Source organism: Sciurus carolinensis, chromosome 9 (genome assembly GCF_902686445.1).
Source record: "Sciurus carolinensis chromosome 9, mSciCar1.2, whole genome shotgun sequence".
In the NCBI taxonomy this organism is placed as follows: domain Eukaryota; kingdom Metazoa; phylum Chordata; class Mammalia; order Rodentia; family Sciuridae; genus Sciurus; species Sciurus carolinensis.
Genome location: NC_062221.1, coordinates 38,746,118 through 38,756,643, shown reverse-complemented (window position 1 = coordinate 38,756,643; position 10,526 = coordinate 38,746,118). Strand labels below are relative to the sequence as shown.

General features: G+C 34.9%; 1 protein-coding gene across 2 annotated transcripts in view; it reads right to left on the bottom strand.

The window, feature by feature from the left end:
* Window positions 1-440: 440 nt before the first annotated feature.
* Serpini1 (serpin family I member 1) overlaps window positions 441-10,526 on the bottom strand; it is an 86,694-nt gene continuing 76,608 nt past the window's right edge. The window contains exons 8-10 of one of the 2 annotated variants that reach the window (XM_047563033.1): window positions 2,480-2,566; window positions 1,018-1,107; window positions 441-781 (exon numbers count right to left, since the gene is read on the bottom strand). In XM_047563033.1, the coding sequence (XP_047418989.1) occupies window positions 705-781; window positions 1,018-1,107; window positions 2,480-2,566 (254 nt within the window). In that variant the 3' untranslated portion in view covers window positions 441-704. The remainder of the gene's footprint in view (window positions 782-1,017; window positions 1,108-2,479; window positions 2,567-10,526) is intronic. The other variant, XM_047563032.1, reaches the window with a different exon arrangement.

Here is a 10,526-nt window from a genome sequence, read left to right as displayed (position 1 = left end):
CTTACAGATAGATATTCAGCTTGCATTGCCTTGTCCTGCCCTCTATGTTGATATCAAAGAAATGGCAGTTCAAATTTTAGTGGAGTATCTGTCTTCATTTCATATATTATGGCTTTTTTTTTTTTTTTTGTACTAGGGATGAACCCAGGGTCACTGTACCACTGAGCTACATCCCCAGGACTATTTGGTATTTTATTTAGAGACAGGGTGTCAATGAGTTGCTTAGAACCTCGCTTTTGCTGAGGCTTGTTATATAGAAGTATACAATGCTACTTTACCTTGGTGTTTTGATTCTGCATGATTATGAAAGATTTAAGAAGCACCAAAACATTACTATTTCCAAATTCTCCTACTGGTATCTGTATACCCCAATTTCTACTGAAATATTATTGTTTCCAAATTTAACTGATAGGTATAGGTATACTACTGCTACTTTTAAAAATGAAAAACAACTGTTTACATGTTCAATATGTATTTTTATTTTAAACAACAGCACAGCAAACACAATGACATAACAGGACCACTACCTTAATACTGATAACATTCCTTGTCAGGTTGACCTATAATTCACATATATCATTTCTATCTGGAGCTATGTTAAACATTATCTTAAGATATATTGTAAAACACAAATCCTAAATATAGATCAGTTGCAAACATAATGTGCTTCGTTGCGTTTTTTCTTGTTACTCAAATTAAGTCATTTAAAGTTCCTCAAAATCATGTGCGCTTGTGTTCATTGTTTCAGGATGCAGGACTCGTCCCATGAATAAGATCGTACCTGTGTTCATTTGGAAGTGAACAAAAAAAGAGGGTGAACAGAAGAATGGGCTATTTTCCTTCTCATTTACAATTATCAATGTTTTAAGAAATACAAATACAGATTATTTTCATCTTTAAAAAAATCATTTGACCATTAGACATTATCTTTTAAATTCTATTGGGCAGTCCTCTTTTTAAAAAAGAAAGTTTCTTTGTGCCCTTTTGAATAAAGTCGTCTTCTCATAACAGACTCACCAGTTCTCCTGTTCCTGATAAGAAATAAAAATGGATGGTCCACAATAACTTGAGGATACAGCACGGCCATCCTACTAATTGCAATCAATCCTACAGTGCAGAGAGAAAGTAATTACATGTCCAAGGATGTGCAGAGAGGAATGAATAATTTCTCAAAACTATCTATATCTGTTCATCTAATGGAAAGGCAACAATTTACAGAACACAAGATTTTAAAGGCTTAGAGAAAAATTTTAAAGGTATTAACATTTCTACTTGATTAAAAACAAAACAAAACAAAACAAACCATACCATTGTCTCCTTCCACCCCACCAAAAATAATAGGACTATTTATTCTGCCTGTTACAAAAGTTCTATTCTCACCCTAAAATAAATATTTGTGCTTTTATCAAAACATCCTTTCAGTTAAGGGAAGAGGGAGAAGAAAGAAAAATCCTCGTGACAAAAAACAAAGGCAGTTTTTGTTTTCCAGTCACTTTCTTCTGTTTAAAATGGGTCTATTGACATAGTAAATCACAGTAAGAGGTGGACTGTCAGGGATTAAGAGGAAAAGTGCAGCAGTAAACCATGCTATGGTGCTTTATAAGGTGGGATGCTGAATTCCCCTTCATTCTGGGATGGTTGCTGCAGTGTGGTTAGTTATCAGGAAAAAAAAAAAAAGTCCAGATTAGATTATGTAAGATTTCTGATGCCCAAGACTAGTACTTCTACACCCTCTTGGAAAACACTGTTATGACTAGTGAAGTTAGAAATAATGTGCTGCAAAACAAACATATGACCAGGGTAGGCTTGGTATCCTGCTAAAATTGGATGATAGCTGTGGAACATAAAATTGAATCCAAACAAATGAAAGGAGGAGAAAAATGCAGTGGCAAAGTTATCAGTTAACTAGGGAAGTCAGAACCATCAAAATGATCAAAGATATTTACCATTGTAATTTGGACATGTGATTTATGTTGATCTAAAAAATTATTTATTTAAAACTATTGCGTTGTTAGTATTTAGTTAAGAGCATTTAAAATTATTTATTATATCCATCGCACACACTTACAAATGTATGTGCTTCTAAAGAATCCAAACTTTTCACTGATAAAATTAAGAATGAATTTCTAAGAATCATTAGGGAGGAATAAAAATGCTTAAATGGGTACCAGGGAAATATTTAAAATATTTTAAAAGGAAGTTCTGTAGGAAAATGCATTCTACCAGAGCTGCCAGGTGTCCTGTGTCTCTTTAGGAAGAAAATGAAGATGGGGTTACAAAGCGAAGGACCAGTGGACTGAGTGCTTGCTTCACATCCTGTTTAGAAAGTTCTGACTGGCTCAGCATTTGCTTGATTTCTAACTTAGGAAAGAGTCTGTTTTTTGGCTTGGTTCTGAAAATGAGTCCCGCCCCCACCCAAGGTTATTTTAAATATATAAATCTAGGGAAGGCAAGAAGATTTGGGAAAACAACTTTGTACCTGAGGCAGCGGCAGCTTCTGAGCCTTCTTCGTTAATCTCTATGAAAGACTTGTGAATTGCTTTGGAAAGGAATAGCTCTTTGTTATCTGCAAAACAAGAATCAAGCAGAAGGGGTTTTTTCAGTATCAGGGAGAGGGAAATATTCAATCCTTTCGTTAAATAAGATTTGGAGATGTGAGACTAAGATTCTGATTTAAAAAAAAAAGACGAGATAAAAAATCACAAGATTTCACTTATGATATGAGAGAACCATTGAAGATATGGTTTCTAATTTGCCCTCATTGTATATTTTCTTGTTAATTTTCCTCTTCATTTTTATTGGTAATTTTCCATTGTTTATTTCTTGCATTGTAAGAAAATGTGGAAAATCTGTTTTTAGTAGTGTCTTCAAATAAGTTCATAACTCAAGATAAAAACATTGTACACAGTGCACTCTAATTTGAAATAAAAAGTACATACTGAAAGCTGGTAAAAATCCAAAAATAACCTGAATAAAAAATTTTTTTTCTCAACCTAATCTCTAATTAGTATGATAATGTAGATATCCTTTGCAAAGAAAGATAAAATTGACTTCAAGTTTATAGAAATGTGAATAGATGTTTTTAAGAAAGTTCGCTTTCATTCTTGTTAATTGGTTTATCTGAAGATTCATAAAGATATGTTAGCCCAAGAGCCAAGGAAATAATACATTTTTAATAACAGGAAGATTATTTTTTTCCTTTAAATTGCCTTTCTATTTATGCTTACTTTTAAATTAATGGTCATGATGGGTTAAATCGTCCCCTCAAATTCATTTGTTGAAGTTCTAACTCCCAGTACTTAAAAATGTGACTAGATTTAGAAATATTATCTTAAATTAAAATGAAGTAATTAGGGAGTGTTCTAACCCAAGACAACTAATGTTCTTATAAGAAGGGGAAATATGGACATGGATAAGTACAGAGAGATGACCATGAGAAGATTAATTTCATGTATCAACTTGCATAATGCCCAGATTGTTGGTCAATTATTATTCTGGATGTTTTCCTGAAAATGTTTTTGGATGAGATCAACATTTAAATCAGTGGACTTTGGATAAAGTAGATCACCCTCACAATGTGAGTGAGCCTCACCCAGTCAGCTGAACTAAGGCTGACCTCCTCCTGTCAAGGAGAAAGTACACCAGCAACCTACTTTTAGACTCAGCTACAATTCTTCCTGGGGTCTCTACCATGAAGATTTTGGATTTTCAGAGCCTCCACAACCCTATGAAATAATCATTAAAATAAATCGGTTTGTCTTTCTCTTTCCCTCCCCATATATATGTATACATTCCACCATCACCACACACACACACACACACACACACACACACACACACACACACATTTTCTTGGTTCTGTTTCTCTGGAGAATCTTGACTAACATACCATTTTAAGACAGAAGGAGAAGATGCCATCTATAAAGTCAAAAAGGAAGGTCTCAGAAGATACCAACCCTGTTGACACTTTTATCTCAGACTTTTGGCCTCTAGAACTGTGAGAAAATAAATTTCTGCTTTTAAGCCACTAAATCTAGGGTACTTCGTTGTGGCAGACTTAGCAAACTACAAAATGATTTTTTGTCTTGAGTTTCCAACTGTTTTCCAAGATTATAACAAAGCAATGACAAAATAGAGACTCCAAATACATTTTTTAAAAGAAGATGCACAAGAAAGGATTACTCAAGCTCATACCACTGTATTTTTTTTTTTTTTTTCAATTCTAGGTGGTGTAATCCCAACTTCAGTTAAATAAATTTGTTGCTGATGTCCAGCACCATTCTGTAAAAACACAATAGATTTCCCATTTGACACCTTAGTAAGACTTTGTAAGAAACCAAGTTTTTACCCACAACGTACATTTTCCCTTAAAGTTTTCAAAGATACCTAAATATTCTATATGCAGAGGGGAAGATGTTTGTTAACATTTTTGATCCATTGGTTGCATGTACTTGATTATTCTGAATAAGCACCAAGACAACTAACAACAGCATCTCTGAATATACTTTTAAGAGAAATATTATTTCCTCAGATTATATTTGATATTAAGATATAAGTGTGGCATCATTAGTCTGTCTCATAATTATAATATTTTCTTATAAAATATATTTAATGATTAGAAAAAAATAAAAAATAATCAAGCTTTTACTTTTGGCAGTTAAGTATAATTAGCTCTCTCAAATCCACAGGAGTAGTTATGTTTTGTTTTATTTAACAAAAGGAAAAGTATAAATTGTGTTAAGTAATCAAATATATTTGGTTGGGAAAACAAGCATATGACTCCAAGACAGTAAAGTATATTAAGCATTTAGCAGGAAATGATGCCATTCAGTTTTCAGATTCTGCTGCCCATTTTCATCAGTTTGTCAGTTAAGGAAAGGTCATGTGTCAAGAACCAGCACTACGGCTCTGACTACAAAATGACAGGATCCAGGTCCTAAAGGGTAATGAACATCCACATTGCCAGTTAAGTCCTCCTCCAATACTGGGAGGTGAGTTTTCAAAGACACTGAATGATATTTCAACTAATTAATTTGCACAGAAGAAAGCCTCCAATAGCTAGTAGGCCCAACATACTAGCTACACTGGACTCACTGAAACAGGAAAAGTCATTGGCCTCTGCTCCCAATGTTATAACCTTCTAAGTCTTGTATGTTCCCATTTACCCACATAATATGGTGGTGTTGGTGACAGGGATACTGCAAGGTCTGTGGCAGAAGGATCAAGAAAGATAAGGGTAATTCTCCAAGAGCTAGTTATTTAGAAGACAATAAAATGGACAGACCTTTTAACAAGATTTGTGAAGAAAAAAGAGAGATAACCTCCCCCAGAACAAAGGATGTACCTAAAGATACAGAAGAGAATTTTGAGAAAAATGAAGATTAAGATGTATAACTTTCTGCAGATAAATGTATATAAACATAAAGAAATATAATTTTAGAGTGAAATTTATAAAACAATTTGGTAAATTTGATAAATTTATCAGCCAACCTTTACAAATGAGACACAGAATATTCCTAATTCCCCTCAGAGATTTTGTATGCTTCTTTATACAGATAATTTGAAAATAGATTTGCTATGAACTAGGTTATATTAAGTCAAGGGGAAAAAAAAGAATATCTGAATCCTTCGGTAACCATTAAATTTATTGAAACAGTAGACAAAAAGAAAAAAAAAACTTACCATATTCTTAAAATTAAATTCTGCAAGCCTAAATGGTTTTCTAGGTGATTATGTCCAAATCTTAAAAGAACAGGTAGGATTATCTGTTATAAAAACCACTCTAAATTTTAGAAAGAGAATAAAAGCTATGTAATTCATCTGTGGGTTGTTTTACATTGCTGCCAACACTGAATAAGGACTCTATAAGAAAAGAAAACCATAAACCCAATTCGCTTGTCAACATAAATATAAACATTCTCTAAAAAATCAGAAAATCAGAAAGACTCTATAACCAACATCACAGAAACATGAAGGATGATTAGACATGATTACAAACGACTATATATATCCCAAACTTTGATACCCTAGAAGAAATGGTCAAATTCCTAGACACATACACTGTACCAAGATTGAATTATGAAGAAATAGAAAACCTGAAAAGACCAATAACAAGTAGTGAGAATGATTTGGAATCTGGGTTAGAAGTGTAAGTCTTGTGTATAGTGCTCGCTTGGCACTTCAAACAAAAACAACAACAAACTTTTTCATTAAACAAAAGTCCAGGACCAGATGACTTCACTGCTAAGTTCTACCAAACATCTATGGAAGAATTAAAAACAATTCTCCTTAGCTTACTCAGAAGAAAAAAAAAAAAAAAGTGAAAGGAAATCTTTCCAACACAGTCTACGAGACCAGCATTATCCTGATTCCAACAACAGATAAAAACACAATCACAATAAAAATCAAACAAATAAGCAAACAAAACCCTATAGGTAAATATCCTTTATTAACACAGATATAAAAATTCCCAGTTAAATATTGGCAAATCAAATTCAATAGCATATTAAAAGGATTATTCACCATGATCAAGTGCAATTTATCCCAGGAATGCAAGGGATGATTCAATATAAGCAAATCAATAACTGTGATACATTACATCAATGGAATAAAGAATGAAAACCATAAAATTATCTCAAAACATACAAAAAACAAGCATTTGATAAAATTCAACTTCCCTTCATGATTTAAAACACTGAAGGGTTCGGTATAGAAGGAATACCTCAATATAATAAAGACCACAACAACTAACATTACAGTGAATAGAGAAAAGGGGAAAGTTTTCTAACACCTGGAACAAGACAAGGATGCCCACTTTTACCACTTTTATTCAAATTAGTGCTGGTTGTGCTAGAACAATCAGGCTAGTAGCACTGCTGTCTGACAATAGTGGTTTATTTGAAGTAGGAATCAAGAAAACATAGCTATTTACAATAGCTATGAAAAAGTACTTAGGAATAACTTAATGCAAGTGATGAAAGATCTCTACAATAAAAATTATAAACTACAGATGAGAGAAATGGAAGAGCTCACCAAAAATAGATATCTCCTTTTCATGGATTGGAAGAATCAATATGGTTAAAGTGTTCATACTACCCAAAACATTCTGTAGATTAATGTAATCCAACCAAAATGCCAATGACATTCTTCACAAAACTAAAAAAAAAAAAAAAAGTCCAAAATTTCCGTGGTAGTGTAATGATCCTAAAAAGCCAAAGTCATGTTAAGCAATAAAGAACAAAACAGGAGTACTTTACTTCAAGACATACTACTAAGCTGTAGCAATCAAAACCAGCATGGTATTGGCATACAAAAGAACATGTAGTTGAGTGGGACAAAGTGAGAGCCTGGAAGTAAATTCTTGTTTCTATAGTCAACTGATGTTTGACAGAGTTGCTAAGAACAAGGACTGGAGACAGAAATCTTTTCAATAAATAGTGCTGGGAAATTTGGATATTCACATGCAGAATAAGGAAATTAGATCACTATCTCTTGCCAATTACAAAAATCAAATAAAAGTAAAGATTTAATAAGACTTGGAACTATGAAACTGTTAGAAGAAAACATAGGGAAAATGTTTCCTTTTCATAAGGGACTGGGCAAAGATTTCTTGCACATGACCCCAAAGCACAAGAAACAAAAACAAAAATATACAAATTGAAGTACATTTAACTGGAAAGCCTCTGAACAGCAAAGAAGACAATCAACAGAATGGAAGAAAATACTGGAGTGGTAGAGGATACTTGCTTATTTGCAAAGTACATATTTGAAAAGGAGTTAATACCTAGAGTACATGAAGAACTAAAAAACAAAACAAAACCTCAAGAGCAACAATAATAAAAAAAACAGCCATAGTTCCATAATACAGCCATTATGGAAAATAATATGCAGGTTCCTCAAAAAATTAAAAGTAGAACAACCATATAATCTAGCAATCCCACTCCTGGGTACATATTCAAAGGAAATGATATCAGTATGTCAAGGAGACATCTGCACTCCCATGGTTACTGTAGCACTATTCAAATAGCCAAGAAATGGAAACAACCTAAGTGCCTATCAACTGAGGAATAGACCAAAAAAAGGTGATACATATACACAGTGTAATACTATTCATCCATAAAAAAAAGAGTGACAAACTGTCATTTGTGAAAACATGAATGGAAATGAAGACCATTATGTAGTGAAATAAGCCTGGCACACAAAGACATGATCTTACTCATGTGTGGAATTTAAAAAAGTAGATCTCACAGAAATTGACAGTAGAAATGAAGTTATCAGAGGCCAGGAAGCGTAGGGGGAAAAGAGGAAGAGAAAAGGATAGGTTGTGAGTGGGTATTACGCTGTAGTTAAATGGGAGCAAGAAGTTCTGGTATGCCATTGCATTGTAGGGTGACGACAGATAATGTGGACGATTTTTCTGAGTTGGCTAAAAAACAAATTTTAAGCAATTCAGAAAATTGCCGGGTGACGTGGTGCATGCCTGTAATCCCAGCAGCTTGGGAGGCTGAGACAGGAGGATTGTGATTTCAAAGCCAGACTCAACAAAAGCAAGGCACCAAGCAACTCAGTGAGACCCTGTCTCAAAATAAAATACAAAATAGGGCTGGGGATGTGGCTCAGTGGTTGAGTGCCCCTGAGTGCAATCCCCAGTACCTGTCCCCCCCCAAAAAAAAAAATCAGAAAATTAAGCTCAGAAACATATACAATGAGTTTCAATAGATGCCTGAATGTACCATTGCGTAGTACTTCACAAATCTACCACTAACTGCCTCCAGGTCACACTGATACTTCCCCAGGATGATCTTAACACCCTTTGTCCCCTCTTCCGCTTCCTTTATCTCCATCTTGTTGCAGGCCTGCTTGAGGTGCAAGCTCGAAGGCTGCCTCTGCTTCACACATTCACCATCCATCACCCCCCATGCACTGTACTTCAGATTATTTGAACTGAACTGCCTCAAATTTTACTGTGTTTTGTTTCTACAGATCCTCCCTTAACCCTTGCTGTACAGTGAGATGCCCATCACCTTCTAAGGCTCAACTTCTAGCCCCAGACTTTTCTTCCGCTCTCCTCTGATTCCTTCTACGTTTTAAAGTAGATCTGATCATTCTTTCCTACTGAAACCAAAAACTAATTTTACTGAAGACTTCGTAATATATCACACCTGCATTAATGATTCTCTCTTCCTGGACTGATTGTTAACTTCCTTAAGCAAGGTCTTAGAATCCCTGATTTCTGGCTATAAGTGGATCAAAAAAATGAGCAGCATGAAGTAGAGGGAGTTGCCTGGTAAGGTGCAGTTTTCTAGAATTTAACACAATATAGTACAAAAAAGAGAATTTCAGCAATTGTTAAATGAAAGGGATTAGCTATTTCATACTATAAAACATCCTTTAGTTCTGTTCTATGGACACCATGACCACAATTCTGTTCACAACTGTGGCTATAAAGTTTGTTTTTGAAAATTAAGAACGGCAACAGAGGCAGAGTACAAAACCCAGGCTAAAAACTTAAATATCTGATCAAGTGGAAGAGTAAAGGGAATGGGACACAACAACCAGTTATTGTCTGTTGCAAAGACAGTAAAACAAAGATTGAATCTAAGGTTCAATTCCCACAGCACCACTAACTGAAGTTCAGTAAATATATACAGATATAAACAAGATTTCCGGATCCTTAGCCATCAGAATAACACCATCCTTTGATATACATGAAAACAATGTGACAAGAAAGAAATAATATCACAGATACTGAGGAATGAAAGGAAATAGAGCTCCCCCACCCTTAGGACAAACTTCAAGCAGAGACATTAAAATAAATTTTAGCTAAACGTTGTTTCAGTAAGTATGTCTGGGGCCACCAAATCCTAGAGATCAAGTCATGCAGGAAAATAGGCAAGTTCATCACTTCTTACACCTGCCCACCTATGTTGCTCATCCTGTGTTATTAGTGTCAATCAAAACCATCTGTCCTGCTAGGCTGACTGTGTGCTCTTCCAGGGCCTGCACACAGCCTGTCCTATTCACCTCATCCACAACCCTCTGCACAATGTCAGGAACCAGGTACATACTCAGGTATTGAACTGGATCAGAATGTAGGACTGTTATGGAAACTTACGCTGATGACTTCATCTTACTGGTTAGAGAAAAGTTAGCTAATTTCTCAATCAATAAATCAAAGGCAAATGCATTTAAACTTTTTTTAGTGGTGGTGGTACTGGGAATTAAAGCCAGGGCCTCACACATGCTAGGCAAGCACTCTACCACAAGGAAGGAAGGAGGGAAGAAAGAAAAAGAAAAAAATCTGTACACAAGTCTTAAGCAGCCTCTTCTTTTCTTCTGGCCATGGCAGATTCTACTGCCAAATGACTGGTCCTAGTTTCCTCCAGGCTGTGAGGAGTGAGGCTCTTTACAATGGATAAAATGGGAACAGGGCCAGTGAACCCTATGTTTCCCAGAGAAGAACTGGGCATAAATTCAAACTCTTATGAAGAAATCAGGGCAAGGTATTAAGGCATTCATTCAGTCAC